The sequence below is a fragment of the Thalassophryne amazonica genome, chromosome 2, assembly GCF_902500255.1.
Source record: "Thalassophryne amazonica chromosome 2, fThaAma1.1, whole genome shotgun sequence".
Lineage (NCBI taxonomy): Eukaryota > Metazoa > Chordata > Actinopteri > Batrachoidiformes > Batrachoididae > Thalassophryne > Thalassophryne amazonica.
This window is the reverse complement of record NC_047104.1, coordinates 21,335,394-21,351,872: the sequence shown is the minus strand read 5'-3', so window position 1 is coordinate 21,351,872 and position 16,479 is coordinate 21,335,394. Positions and strand designations below refer to the sequence as shown.

Genomic DNA, 16,479 nt, shown 5'->3' with positions numbered 1-16,479 from the left:
ATATTTCGCCTTTGTGCCGGGCTGCAGCGGTCGCACACAGCGCACCTCGGTAGACTGCTTCATGTGAAACGGACCGTCAGATCATGTGAACACACAGCAGGCAATCTGAATGTCACACGTGTCCGGCCCGACACGTATGTCCTGTGAGCGGCGCACCGCAGGACTATGACAAGCAAACAGTGTGTCAAATGCGCCACTTTCAGTCACGTATCACCAAAAATATGCCATAAGAAACGCCATATTGTCAGTTATTACTTGCTTTATTCGGCAAAATTAAAGACAACGAAAATGTCCGCTTCTATATATCATCTAATTAATATATTTAATTTTAATATTTCCCCGGCTGGACATAATAAGACATAATGAGAGCGCACTGCGGGCAGCACGGTGGATTAGTGGTTAGCACTGTTGCCTCACAGTGAGAAGGTCATGGGTTCAATTGCCACCTGTGGCCTTTCTGTGTGGAGTTTGCATGTTCTCCCCGTGTTTGCGTGGGTTTCCTCCTGGTGCTCTGGTTTCCTCCTACATTCAAAGACATGCGGGTTAGGTGGATTGGAATCTTTAAATTGTCCATAGGTGTTCGAGTGGGTGTGTATGTGTTTGTTTGCCCTGCGACAGACTGGTGTCCTGTCCTGGGCGTACCCCACCTTGCGCTCTATGACTGCTGGGATAGGCTCCAGCCCCCCGTGACCCTTGATTGGACTAAGCGGTTGAAGATGAGCGTGTGGTGTGAAATGAGCGCGCACTGTTTCATTCATGTCATTTCATGACTGTATGTCTGTGACCATGGGTCATATACAGAGGCACAGAGGGATCATATGGTGTGTAATTTTTATTTTTTGTTTCTCCATGTGTGCCCCCCGACGTCGGCTCGATGTTGTCATGGTTCGCTCATTCGGGCTGTTTGGCCGTGATTCGCCCAGATTCCTACTTATTTGTGCTGTGTGTGAAGGGGCGCTAAAGTAGTGACGCATCCGACTAACTTGTATTTACGTCAAATTATATGAACTGATGATCTCGGAATCTGCAGTTGATGGCTCAGAAAGACCGTCCCAACTTGTGTAAATCTACAATTCTTCTTCTTAGATCTTCAATGAGTTCTTTGGACTTTCTAATAGTTTTGAGTAGTGGAAAGTCCAATGAGTGCTGTCAAACCTGTCCTTTTTATGATGGAAAAGAGAAACTACCAGTCATGATCACTGATGGATCCAATTTGTTATTACTGTACAGAAAGTGCAGAAAAGGAATGTTAGACTGCATCCAGAAACATCACTACTGTTGTCGATCTTTGTGGGGCTGATGAATTTGGGGGCTTCGGTGGGAATGAATAATGAGTCCTTTCACTCTTAATGTGCCCCCCTCACCCCTCTGACATTGCCCCTGGACTCGGGTCCTGCACACAGTCTGTGTGAGCTGCAGAACAAACAGTAAAAAGAGAGCATGAGGCACCGGCTGTTTTTCACCTGTATCATTGGCTCCGTGCTGTCAAACAGCGAGACAGGCGCACACTGTAGGTGATTTTAGAGACTTATTGTGTATTTAAAGTGAATCAGTGTGTTTGTTTGTTTGTTTGGATTTTAAAGTGTGCCAATACCAAAAGCATCAAACGTCAGCTGCTCGCTGCACCTCACAAAATGAGAGAAAACGTGCACTTCTTTATTGAATCAAGTTTAACAGAGCGCACGGCGGATTTATCAGTGAGTCTCTTGAGGAAATCAGACCTCCAGGAATATCAGGATTCTTCTGTCTCATATTTGAACTTGTTCTGCAGGGTGACTGCGTTTTACATCTCATAGGTTTATTTGTCCTTTTCAGTTTCAATTTATTCTACTTATAAAAGCGCCAAATCACGACAACATAGCCCCAAGGCGCTTCACCCAAAACAATTCAAAAACAGTTCACCTTGAATTAAGAACAAGTATAAAACACAATTAAAAACAAAATTTAAAACAATAAAATTTAAAAGAATTAAAAAGCAGAATAACACACTATATTAACCAAAGCACTGATTAAAAAAAAATGTGTCTTCAGTCTTGACTTGAAGGTCTCACAGTATCGGACTGTGTTATTGACACTGGGAGACCATTCCACAATACTGGGGCATGATAAGAAAAGGCCCTTTGACTGACAGACCTCTTCTTCACCCTCAGGACACAAAGCAGTCCTGCATCAGATGAGCGCCCAGGGCGTTACATAGGGCTTAATCAAATCAGCTAAGTACGTCGGTGCCAGTCCATGAACAACTTTATAGGCTAATAAGAACCTTAAAGTCTGATCTCACAGAGACAGTTAGCCAATGGAGGGATGCCAGAACAGGTGTAATATGGTCAAACTTTTTAGTCTGTGTCAAAAGTCTGGCAGTAGCATTCTGAACTAATTGGAGACCCCTGATACTGGACTGTGGCAACCTTGAAAACAGGACATTACAATAATCCAATCTGGAGGAAACAAAGGCATGAATCAGGATCTCAGCATCAGTCATGGACAAAATGGGATGAATCCTCGCTATATTCATGTTCTGTGCTGCTCGTCATTTTGTGACATCACTGGAAGTCTGTCAGGACTTCATTCATTTATGAGGCATCTCAAAGTCCAGTTAACACAGCTGCACGTGTGCGTTTGATGTACAAGCGTCAGCGAACAGCCTTCACACACACACCTTCTGGTTCAGTCTGTTCAGCACCAAAGCACCAGATGTTGTTATTTGTTTGTTTTTAATTTGGACGAGGATTTGCCGGTGGATAACAAACCGGATGACCTCCTCTGCACGCGGTGCTCAGCTTGCACTCATGGAACACAGAAAGAGACTTGGACACACTGAAAATGGATTTTCTGTTCAGTGTTTAATCCATAGATTGTCAAGATGATGCCCTCTATGTCATGATGTTTTTGTCTTTTGTCTCTGCAGAGCGTTTGTCCACCAGAGTGCCGCCACAATGCATCTTCCTGCTGAGATAGGTGAGTGTTAATAATGTTCCCAGAATGGGATTGCAGCCCATCAGGACTGGTGTGGGTGATGCTCTGTCACTTTCTCTGCTCTGTGGACCTGGGGCCTCATGCACAAAGCATGCTTATGCACAAAAACCTGGCGTATGTCCATCTCCACGCCAACATTCAGATTCATCAAAAGTGAAATGACCGTTGACATGTGAGGTGCGTCACGCAAAAATCCTGACTGGCATATGTACGCTTCTACAGCTATTGTTCCACTGCGGACATGTAAAAGTGATGCTGGAAACCGTTAATAGTGTGAAAACATGAAGTCATCAGAGTGATGTGAACATCAGCAACACAGTGATGAGCAAATTACACACTCAAGTGTTTGCAATTATATAGATGGATATGAAACCATGTGCAAAGTGATGCGTAAAATGGCACTAACAATGGCTGCACTGGTGTCGGAGCACCTTGTAAATGGTGCAATCTGACGTGAGCGCGTATTCAGGGAACGCAAGGATTTTCTTACAAATGACAATAATTGGCTCATAAACCGATTTTGATTACCAAGGCCACTGAAACTGGAGTTGTGCGCATTACTGCAGCCGTCCCAGAGCGCATTTACGGCAAGGAGCCAGGCTGTTGTCTGTGCCTACACAGGTGCTGATCACGCTGCGCTTCCTGGAAACGGGCATTCCAGCGTCAGCTGGCCGATCGGTCAGGAGTGTGCCAGTGAACCTTGAGCTGAGCCATGCCAGCTGTGTGGAATGCATTCATCTGAATGTCATCAGGTACATCATATTCCAACATTGAAGTGCAATTTACAGCGAGAGCCGGTTTCCATGTGATTGGAGCTATTGACTCATATTCACATCATATGTGATGCGCAAATGTGTATCAGGCTAGTGGCTGGCACGGTGCACGATGGCTGCTGCTTGCTGTATAGGGCTGCAACAACTAATCGATAAAATTCGATGACAACAGTCGTTGGCAACACATTGCGTCATCGATGCATTGTGTTGAGTGATTATGACGTCAGAAGCTGCTGGCTGCTTCTGACGCCAGTAGCGACCAGTGCACAAAGCAGATCAGATGCTGTTTCGTGGAACTACACAGTTAGAATATGGCAGATGCAAGTAGACAAAAGAAAGTTAAGACTTCAAAAGTGTGGGAGCACTTTACGTTAAACAATGCAAAGACGCTTGTTAACTGCAACATTTGCACGTCGGACCTCGCGTGGCACGGGAGTACGACGGTAATGATGCAGCATCTCAAACGAAAGCATATCGGAGTTATCAACAAGGAAGGGGAGAGCTCAGTGTCTGGGCAAGTTAACAAATGTTTGTTTATTTTTGTGTAAGCAGTCGTAACGTCTCAGTATGACAAGTCAGGCAGTGATATGAAGCCTGACGGTTGGATCTAGTCAGGCTCAGGCTGTCTGCGCGTCTCCTAGAGCAATGAGGTGAGGGGCAGAGAGTGAGAGAAAAACAACAGTAAGAGCACCGACAGTTTTTTTTATTAATGTTGTCAAAGTCCAACCATCAACATTAACGCTTGTCTGATTGTCCAGGACAAGTGTAAAATCGGACAAGTAATAGCTCTAAATCATTGTCTGATTGGACAAGTGGCATTTTTTATTTTTTATTTATTTGTTTTGGTTTAAAACGTTCAAATTCCTCTTGCACCTCACGAGAAAGCGTCTTTGGTTTTTCCTGCCACAGTCCACACAGCGGACAATCGGAAAATATGATAACACAGGGTTCTCCCCAGATAGTGGAACAATGACGCCGCGCCACAGTGTTCTGACAGCGCCGTCACAGGTAGTTTGGTAGTGCTATCAGGTAGTTTTTCTAAAATCCAGCCAGGCTGTGCAGAACTGGCCGCTCCACCTCCCCCACAGACAGAGAGTCGAGCAGCGCTGCAGCGGAAAAAACTCTGTCAAAATCTAAGTCATAAAACAAGCTGCTTCTGCTTGTATAGCTCCAGAAATTCATTTATAGGCTTTATTTTACAGTTGAAAGCCTTCATGTTTCCAAAGTTTGCTCAAATACGGTATGAGAGTGAAGAGTCTCTCGTTCCCTCACACAGACAGACAGACAGACACACAGACAGACAGAGATGTGGGATGAGTCACGTGTGTCATTGTGAAATGACCACAGTTTACAAGTTATACAGAGAATGTAGCACATATAATGAGTCAGGCTGCAGTTTTTGATTTAGGTTTTATGGTTAACTGGTTATGCTAATTGCTCATTTGCAATAAAAAAAATAAAAATACCTCTTTTTTCACCATATATTTTATAACATTTATATGTTTCAGTGTTGTTTTATGGCAACTCAGCCCTTTGATAAAGCAATGCTATTTGAAATAATTATTTTTGTTCTTTATTATAAACTGTTTTATTCTTTATTATTTTATATTTAAACAGCCAAGGGACATTTGATGATTTGTTGATTTTCAAGTATTTTAAGTTTTCAAATAATGTTCTGTTGTTAAATAAAGTGATGGAAGGAGAGAAAAATTGTTTCCCTGGCACATTTTTAAAAAATTCCCTGCTAATCTGATTAATCGATTAATCGTGTCGAAACCCCATCAGATTAATCAATGATCCAAATAATCGTTTGTTGCAGCGCTATTGCTGTGTGAATAGTTTATTCGTGTAAATGATCCGAACGTAAACCAGCGCGGGAACATTTGGGCATATGCGTATTCAAATATGTTATTTATTATTATTATTAGTGTCTTTTTATTTATGCTAGATGATGAGTTGCAGAGCTTCTGTGTTCAGTATTTGTCAAAGTTGTGCGCAAGTTGTGAATGTCACACTGTCAGCGGAGGCGCCTCACCTTTTTAAGCTCATAGCATGTCGGCCTCACACACACATTCTGTTGCTCTCACAAAGATTTTCAGCGTAACGAATAAACTGTCCCTGAGTGTCTCCACATAAATTCCAGTCCTCTATAGTATAACGTCCTTCCTGTGTTCATGTTGTCTGATGTGACGGTGTGGGGAATCCCTGCTCCAAGGGCCTATTTACATGAAATTGAATATGTAAAGGGGGCGTTCCCAGGGAGGTGTTTGGTTCCATGCTCAATTTCGCGTTCAGTGGGATGTACAAACAGAACATGCGTGGATCACTTATTTTTAGAAAAAGAACTGAACTGTTGGTCAATACAAAGTCCTCTTTCATATAAAATTCTCACTTTGTGAAATAATTGACGAGAAGTACTGAACTTTTTCCACAATATTCTATTTTTTTAACTGCACCTTCACACACACACACACACACACACACACACACACACACACACCACACACACACACACACACACACACACACACACACACACACACACACACACACACACACACACACACACATTTCTATGTTTCTGATATGATTATTACTTGTTTTCTGATTTTCTATTTAATATTTTTCAATCAAAATTATGGAATGTGGCTACTTGTCAGATGTAAAACTTTATTATTTTTGAGTGATAAACTACATTATTTCTTTAAAATGGGAAAATCAGGCTGAGTTCAAGGCTTTTCCAAACATATTACATTTCACAAAATAATTGTTTTGTGAATTGTGTCAGTAGCAGACCAGACTCAAAGGGTCACCCCTTTGAGTCTGGTCTGCGTGAGGTTTCTTCCTCAAATCATCACAGGGAGGTTTTCCTTACCACTGTCACCTGTGTGCTTGCTCTGGGGGTTGGTAAGGTTAGAACTTACTTGTGTGAAGGGCCTTGAGGCAACTTTGTTGTGATTTGGTGCTATATAAATGAAAATACAGTAGTGTTCAGAATAATAGTAGTGCTATGTGACTAAAAAGATTAATCCAGGTTTTGAGTATATTTGCTATTGTTACATGGGAAACAAGGTACCAGTACCATTGATTCCGCAAAGATCAGAGCACCGTCCCAAAAGCAACGGTCAGTCAACATTTTTCCTCCAACACCCAGTCCATTGCAAGGACGAAACGGAGGACCCAGAGCATGCCCTTAAGGAACACCCATTTTCACTGGGAAGAAATCAGAGCTCTGTCCAGCACCTACAGTAATTATATATAGACTTACACCTGGGACACAATGCAGACGGCTCGATTGTGTCATGTTGGACACCCACATCACACACAACAGTCACGTGTTTGTTTTATACCTGGTAGCCGTTCAGCTCAGTCTGTCCACATTATTTGTCTTTTAAAAAATAATTTCTTCCACACTTTGTTTCCTGGGACAATTTTACAGTGTGCATTCGGTTTGGGCTTTCTTGTACAGTAGTGTTCAGAATAATAGTAGTGCTATGTGACTAAAAAGATTAATCCAGGTTTTTGAGTATATTTCTTATTATTACATGGGAAACAAGGTACCAGTAGACTCAGTAGATTCTCACAAATCCAACAAGACCAAGCATTCATGATATGCACACTCTTAAGGCTATGAAATTGGGCTATTAGTAAAAAAAAAGTAGAAAAGGGGGTGTTCAATCTGCTGTTGACATTACAAACTCAAAACTATTATGTTCAAACTTCTTTTGTAGCAATCCTGTGAATCACTAAACTAGTATTTAGTTGTATAACCACAGTTTTTCATGATTTCTTCACATCTGTGAGGCATTAATTTTGTTGGTTTGGAACCAAGATTTTGCTTGTTTACTAGTATGCTTGGAGTCATTGTCTTGTTGAAACACCCATTTCAAGGGCATGTCCTCTCCAGCATAAGGCAACATGACCTCTTCAAGTATTTTGACATATCCAAACTGATCCATGCTACCTGGTATGCGATATATAGGCCCAACACCATAGTAGGAGAAACATGCCTGTATCATGATGCTTGCACCACCATACTTCACTGTCTTCACTGTGAACTGTGGCTTGAATTCAGAGTTTGGGGGTCGTCTCACAAACTGTCTGCGGCCTTTGGACCCAAAAAGAACAATTTTACTCTCATCAGTCCACAAAATATTCCTCCATTTCTCTTTAGGCCAGTTGATGTGTTCTTTAGCAAATTGTAACCTCTTCTGCACGTTTTTTATTTAACAGAGGGACTTTGTGGGGGATTCTTGAAAATAAATTAGCTTCACACAGGTGTCTTCTAACTGTCACAGCACTTACAGGTAACTCCAGACTGTCTTTGATCATCCTGGAGCTGATCAATGGGTGAGCCTTTGCCATTCTGGTTATTCTTCTATCCATTTTGATGGTTGTTTTCCGTTTTCTTCCACGCGTCTCTGTTTTTTTTGTCCATTTTAAAGCATTGGAGATCATTGTAGATGAACAGCCTATAATTTTTTGCACCTGCGTATAAGTTTTCCCCTCTCCAATCAACTTTTTAATCAAACTACGCTGTTCTTCTGAACAATGTCTTGAACGTCCAATTTTCCTCAGGCTTTCAAAGAGAAAAGCATGTTCAACAGGTGCTGGCTTCATCCTTAAATAGGGGACACCTGATTCACACCTGTTTGTTCCACAAAATTGACAAACTCACTGACTGAATGCCACACTACTATCATTGTGAACACACCCCCCCCCCCCCCCCCCTTTGGTCTTGTTGGATTTGTGAGAATCTACTGAATCTGCTGGTACCTTGTTTCCCATGTAACAATAAGAAATATACTCAAAACCTGGATTAATCTTTTTAGTCACATAGCACTACTATTATTCTGAACACTACTGTAAATTGAAAAAAATGAAATTTTATGGTAGGGTAATCATCTGCTGCTATCCTGCTGAAGGTTTGAGTGCTTTGAGTTCTTCCCTTGCTGGAAGGCCTCAGTGCTATCAGTTTCCATGCCAGCAGGGGGCACTGTTCAGCAGACTTTGCATTCACGGGTGTGCTGTGGCTCCCTGAATTCACTTTGTTCTTAAAGCGTCTGATCGGCTGACTGTTTCACCTGTTTTTTCCACTGGACTCTGTGTCTTGTAGGTGACTACACGGATTTCTACTCCTCCAGGGATCACGCCACCAATGTCGGCACCATGTTTCGGGGGAAGGAAAATGCTCTGATGCCAAACTGGTATGCAGACTGTTGGTGCAGTCTCACACTGAGACCGTGTGGCAGGATGTGCCGTGCAGCCCGGCTCATTGACATGTGCAGCGGCACGTTTCCCGAGAGCTGCCAGCCTCTCAGAGCGGTGTGCGGCCAGCCGTCATTAATTCTCACGTCCTCGTGAGAGGAATGCTGAGGCTGCAGAGATGCCCTTGTCTCGCTCCGAGTCTGACAAGCTGCAATTCTCTTCAGCCGAAAAATTAATCTGCTTCCCTGACAGGAGTTCTCAGCCTGTCGGGTTGCAGGATATTTGTGATATACTCACATTTACTTCTCAGCCACATGACTAACTGTATTAGTCCACAGAAATGTGTCTCATTGGTATCATGTGATAATTTATAGATATATCTCATTGTATCATTTAAACCTCTTTAAAGTCACCAAAATTACTCCATTTATTATAGCGAAAAACTGTAATGATGGAATTTGTTGTTGTTGTTGTTTTTTTTAATTTTTAACAATAATGATGATCAAAAATAATTTAACTTATGTATTTTTTCCTTTTATAATTTCTTCCGTTACACCTAGTGGTGTAACGGATCATCAGTATGTGAACCGCAGACTAATTGCAGAGTTTACATAAGTGTGGTTTTTGTATCACAGTGGCTTGTTTTTAAAGTGATGACTGCTTTAATGTTGATGCAGTCACAGTAAAATCACAGACTGAGTGGAGGTTGAAGCAGCTGCGCATGCACGTCGTGCACAGTGGCGCTGCAAGGGTCTCTTGGGACCCAAGCAAAAAATTCCAACACTGACAAAAATGTAAAATATAAACTTTTTAATTCTAAAGTGCACATCAGCATTTTTCCAAATGTAAACATCAAACGTGCAATTTAAAATTGTAATTCTTAAGAGTGAAAACACACAGCAAGCAAAACAAAGTAAAATTCTTGCTTGGACACCTTGCTTATGACCCACCATGTTACTGCCATTGTCACAAGACTGTCCATGACAGTCTGCAAGGATCAAGTTGAACATGGCCAATCTTTCCAACAGGGTGTCACATAGACCCCTTCCAGTAGTGTATTTTACATCAATAAACCCTAAAAAATGTTCAGTTATTGATGCACCCACTGGTAACACAGTTTACTACCCTCAAGACGATGGAAAGTTCCTCAGTGTGGCTAATGTCAGGGGTCAGTCCATAAAAATTTAAAAGTACTTACCTTTTTTGCCCTTCTGCCTATTTTGTCCACTTTTTTGCCTCCAACCAATTCAATTATTTTGTTTTGAATTTGGAATTTGAACTAAGGTAATGTGCCTTTGTTTAATTCTTCTGAATTCTCCTCACATGTTCATTCATCACAGGGTCAAATGGGGGATTTTCAAGATCCGCCACCATCTTGAAATTAAGACTTCTGGTTAGGGAACCTCTCACTAGCATGTTTGGCGTCATTACAAACACCTGCTCAGCTGTCAGATTTTCAGGGAATGAATTGGCCACTGGAGGTGAATTCCACGCCTTATCAGAAAGTAATTTTGTTGTCATTGTTGTTAACCCACAAGGAATGGGAAGGAGTGCTGCAGTGGTGTGAATATCGATGTAAAGCCCTGGTCACACACACTAACGAAGGACACTGAAGCCAAAACGAAACCATAAATCTGGACTTACGTTGACTTTCAGAGACATCATTTAACCGTCGTCCAACTTTGTTCCTGTACGAGTCCTGAAAACTTCAAGTCGTCCATATTCCGTTTTGCTTTCTGTCTTGACGGTTCCTCATCTTTTGCATAATTCCCGTACCATCAGTGTTCCGTTTGACAGTTGTCCAATTTCATTCAACCTCCCAAGTCCGACTTCTTGCATGAACATTGTACACACACAAACGGCTGTTCACATGCCGTCTTTGGCTTTAGAGACTGTATAATAGTGCCGTGTGACCGGGGCTTTGTTGCTAGGAAAGTTCAACGACCAAAATACCAACATTACTATTATTTACTATTCTTTGATTTCTTTGTGCGACTGACATCATTATTCAAGCATTCAAAAGGTTATTCCTGCTGCCACACAACTTCAACCACACACAAGAAAGTTTCTTGACAGTTCATGTTATTGAAAGAAACCGTGTCTCTCTAACCGGATAGAGTTGTGATGTCATCATGCGCGTAGGCGCTGTCTAGCGGGATCTTGAAAATCTCCCATTGTGCCATTAGTTCCACCTGTGATAAGAAATTTCCATTCTGGGGATCATACAGGACATTTATTGGCCTCTAAGTGCCTGGTTTCTTTTCGCCAGGTGGTATACTGTAGCAGTCACCCTTCCAGTGCTGCACCTCAAGGCGCAATAAAGCTTGATTAATTTGGTCAAAGGCTGTTTTAGTTTTTAGCCACATCTGGAGCTCATGCCAACTTTTTGTATTTGTCATGTGTGTTTTTGAATATTTGTGATCTTTTTACCTCCTACGTTCTTCCAGTTTCTAAACCACACCCCACCCCCCCACCCCCCTCTGCATTTTGTAAGTGCATCATCCTATCTACCAAAAAGTCTATATGTATAGCTAAAGACTGAGTATGTGGAGGTGGAATAAATAAGCCAAGTTCACTGTATTTTTTGCCCCCCACCCCCCATTTTCGGGGCTAAAAGAAGTGCACTTGGGCCGTCGGCATCACTATTCACACTAACAATACAGCCTCTGGAGCATTTGCTGGACTTGGACAAGTTGATCACAGAGTTAATGTTCATTTTGTCGTGCGATGGTTAACTGTTCATGAGTTTGGGGAGCAGGAGGGGGGAAGCCGCTCAGGGTGTGAGACGGTGTTTTTTGGAGTGAGTTGTGGATAAACAGCGACTCTTCCATTTGTTTGGTGTTAAATAAAAGTCCTGGATTTTAGCAGCTATTACGTCTTTGTGGATCTACACAGCCGGACCGGCACTGACTGGCAGGTATGTCGCTTTCTGCCATATATAGTACTTTGGGTTTACGTGATGTGTTTGTTATGCATTCACAGATTGTCCGCAAATCAGCTGCAAAGCAGATGTAATAAAAATGCTTTATTCGTGGCCAATTTGTATGCATTCGCTACAACATATTTTAGTTTGTGATGTGGACATGATGGGCACGATATGTATCTGTTTTACACACTGTCCCGGTCCGCTGCCAAGCCGCAAATCCCCTTCAGTTAAAGATATCAGCGGTTAACGGCAGATATACAGCGCATAGAGTGAGTATGTATTGTGTATGAATTGAGTATATATGGAGTATGTAAGGCGGATGTCATCCGCATCCAGATTTTTGAACAGCTCAAAAATCCTGGCTGCGGACATGCGTGCCTCTGCGGGTGATCACGGGCGTGTTCAGATGACGGCCGACTCATACAGGCATGTTACATGGATATTGCGGATATTTGGCGAATATGGGCCAATTCTGTGTGCAATCCATACGCAAATCCTTCTAAACGCCAGTGAGACAGGGCCCTAAGGAACATATCCTGAAAGGGTTATAAATAAAGTTCTTATTGTCTCCCTCTCAGAAGACAGTGTGGTCGTCCTCATATTTATGAAAAAGTATCTGATGTTTTAAACACAGATCAGCTTTGAAAAGCTGATTTTGGAAAAAAAAAAGAAAAAACTGTATCTGAACTATGGGATTTGTAATCTGTGGCATCTTAATTATGACTGATTCTGTTCAAACGACATCTTTGAGTTTGACATCTGTCCAGCCGTGGTTGCTTCCACAGAGGTACAGTGCAAAACAAGCCCACAGAGTTAAAAAAAAAAAAAAAAAAACAAGTTGTTACAGTCACACAAATGTCCAATGTCTCTGATATGGGTGGTGGCCATCCAGGACCCAAGTCAGTTCTGTGCTGTCAGGGATGTGGTGACATGCGACACAGCCGAGACTTGACTTGACGTCTTCCTGACTGGGACGGACGTCCTGTACAGGCAGCATGCGGGCGTTGAGGTTATTTCTTATGCACAGCTTCTCTTTGTCTTCAATGTGACCCCAACCCCTCTACATCCCTGGATTTCCTTTTGAGTTCACTCAATCCCAGTCAGTCTGCCGGTGTCCCCTCAGGAACAGTTCATTTATTAGATGTGTGTGTGTGTGTGTGTGTGTGTGTGTGTGTGTGTGTGTGTGTGTGTGTGTGTGTGTGTGTGTGTGTGTGTGTGTGTGTGTGTGTGTGTGTGTGTGTGTGTGCGAGTGCGTCTGTCTGTCTGTGTGTGACTAAATGTGTGTGTGTGTGTGTGTGTGTGTGTGTGTGTGTGTGTGTGCGAGTGCGTCTGTCTGTCTGTGTGTGACTAAATGTGTGTGTGTGTGTGTGTGTGTGTGTGTGTGTGTGTGTGTGTGTGTGTGTGTGTGTGTGTGAGTGAACGTGGTGTGCGTGTGTGACCCCCATCCTCCCTTTCCGATCAGTCTACAAAATCCTACTCAAAGCCAAGAGACAGCTTCTATCAGGAAGGACCAACCACCATACCAACATGAAGACATACAAGAACGAAAGACAAATGGCGACAGCAATATCCATGAAGTGATGAAAAGTGAGAAAACAAGGAGACGGGACCCCAACCACACAACATACCAGGACAAACAACCACATATGGACAAGCAGTGACAGTAACAGTCTGTTGTCTAGTTAGTGAGCATCCATACCCTAATCTAGGACAACAGAGTCTTGATCCCCTTGACAGCACCCAAAACCGAATTGTGGTGACGACCATAAACACCGATCACAGCTAAATATCCGATTACTACTGCGGCTGGTGTGTTGGGCCAAGACAAAAGTGCAGAACCTTACCATATGACGTGGACCACTCCAGCATGTCAGGAGCCATATGGCCGACTGCACGCAACACATGGAAGTGGAAACGGCGTGCACGCCATTCTGAATTGTACGCACATGTACGAGGTCTGTTAGAAAAGTATCCAACCTTTTTATTTTTTGCAGAAACCATATGGATTTGAATTACGTGTGATTGCTTCAGCCAAGCTTGAACCTTCGTGCACATGCGTGAGTTTTTTCACGCCTGTCAGTTGCGTCATTCGCCTGTGAGCAGGCTTTGTGTGAGCAGTGGTCCACACACGGAATTCCTCCGCTCATCTTTCCGTGACAAAAACTCCTGTAACAGTGAAATGTGCCGTTCATTTCCACACTGGACGCTGTGTTGATCCGGGACATCGTCTGACTTCCACAGGAATTGCGGAAGACGTGGACATCTGCACTTTTTCAGCACATTGAGACAGACATGCGGAGGAATTCCGCGTGTCACGGTGGAGCCGCATGGCGCAAAGCAACGCCGTGATAAAGCCTCACAGGACATGTTCTGGCATGTCCAACTCATGCACAATTTCTCGGATAGTCACACGACTGAAAAGCCACCGAAAGCCGTCTGAAAGCCATCTGAAAGCCGTCCTGTGAGACCAACACGGAGGTGCTTTTGTCCTGCGCCATGAGCGGCACGGTGGCGCATCCCTCCACTTCTCTTTCCATGAAAAAAACTCCTGTAACAGTGGAATGTGCCAAAAAAGTCTTGATGTCCACGTCCAAGATTCCAAATGCACTCTCCACCACCCGTCGTGCCTTGACAACCTGTAGTTTAAGATGCGCTCCTCCCTGCTGAGGTTCCTGGAGCTGTAAGGCTTCATCAGGTATGTCCGCAGGGAGAAGGCATCATCACCCACATGGTAGTAGGGCACGTCCTGTGTGTCATTGGGCAGGGGGTCTGGATGTGGCCACCCAGTGATGTCACCGTGCTCTAGACTGTGCCTCAGCTCACTGTTGTTATATATCTGGGCATCTGATGCAGCACCACAACCTGACACGTCCGCCCAGAGGAACATGTAGTCAGAGCTGACTAGGGCAAGCAATATGATGCTGAAGTAGCCTTTATAGTTGTAGTACTGCGAGCCTATGTTGGGGGGAGCTTTGCATGCCACATGTTTGCCATCTATGGCACCGATGGTGTGGGGGAAATTCCAGCGCTGCAGCCACCCATCGGCAATGTGGCGCCATCCTGCTTCGGTGGTGGGGCAGGTCATGAGCTCGTCCAAGTGCTCCCCCACTATGGCCTCACACACCTCTCTGACGACCTTGCTCAATGTGTTATGTGGCACTCTCCAGGCGTACTGCATGTCCATGTATGTTGTGCCTGATGCCAGGTGGCGCAGGGTTAATGCCACCTTCAGGCCTGGTTCCAGGTTGGGTCTGCAGTTGGTGCTTGGCCTAGTCAGTCTGGGTGTGAGCCGGTTTACCAGTTCGTCAAACATGTCAGGGGGCATTCGCATGAAATTGTGGAAGGCACGTGGGTCCTCATTCCACAACTCCACCAACAGCCTGTTGTAGATGCCCAGGTCCGGTCTCCTGGCGATCCATGGCCTCACCCACACAGCCCTGTGTGCTGTTCTGCGCCTCCTCCTCCTCCTCCTCTGCAGCACATGCAGGAGCTGGGCGAGTTGCATTGTCTGCTGTTGGATGGCAGCGACCGTCGTGACACGTCTTTGGCGATCCATATCTGCGTCTGTCAGTATCCACAGCTGGGCTGGTGCTGGCCAGCATTTATGTGTTTTGTAATGTATCCGCGTATGATCGCATATTGGCTGCACAGCGGCCGTGATGCACTCGGTTCATCCGTGCCCAGTCTGGCTGCATGCGCGACATACCATTTGCGACCGTGATGTGGCTGTGCTGGGCACGTGTCATATCTGTTTTGCACGCTGTCCCGGTCCGCCGCCAAGCCGCGCCAACCCATCGGTTGCGGATATCAGCGGATGTGCAGCGCGTTGGTTGTGTATGTCCTGCGTATGTCTTCAGGAAGTGATGCGGATCTCATCCGCATCAGGATTTTTGAGCCGCTCAAAAATCCTGGCTGTGGACATGTGTGCCTCTGCGGATGATCACGGACGTGTTTGGATGTCGGCCTACTCATGCAGGAACGTTACACGGATATTGCGGTTGTTTGGCAGATGTGGACCACTTTTGTGCGCATTCCATCCGCAAATCCTCCTAACCGCCAGTGGGACAGGGCCCTTAGGAAGATTTGCATATGTATGGTTTGCGCACAAAATTGGCTCATATTTACTAATCATCCGCAATATCCGTGAAACATGCTTGTGTGAGTCGGCCGACATCTGCACACGTTGGCAATCATCCGCAGAGGCACGTTTTTCTGTTGCCAGGATTTTTGAGCTGCACAAAATTTTGGTTGCAGATGACATCCGCTTACATACTCAATACATACTGAAGCTATGCGCTGTATATCTGCCGTTATCCGCTGATATCTGCAACTGACGGGGATTTGTGGCTTGGCAGTGGACTGGGACAGTATGTAAAACGGATATATTGCATATCGCCTATCACGTTCACATCACTGACTAAAATAAGTTGAAGCGAACGCATACAGATTGGCCATGGATAAAAAATTTTTGCGAATGCATACCAAACAGAAATTGACATACCTGCCAGTCATTGCCAGTCCAGCTGTGGAGACGTCCAGATGTAGTTATGGATCCCCAAAGACGTAGTGTGATAGTTGCTGTAATCCAACAACTTA

The 16,479-nt window shown here is 44.1% G+C and overlaps 1 protein-coding gene across 1 annotated transcript in view; it reads left to right on the top strand.

Moving 5' to 3' along the window:
• The window catches only part of fah (fumarylacetoacetate hydrolase (fumarylacetoacetase)), a 93,196-nt gene that overhangs the window by 20,022 nt on the left and 56,695 nt on the right, over positions 1-16,479 (top strand). Inside the window, exons 4-5 of the mRNA XM_034184161.1 lie at positions 2,909-2,958; positions 8,866-8,956. Coding sequence (XP_034040052.1) covers positions 2,909-2,958; positions 8,866-8,956 — 141 coding nt within the window. The remainder of the gene's footprint in view (positions 1-2,908; positions 2,959-8,865; positions 8,957-16,479) is intronic.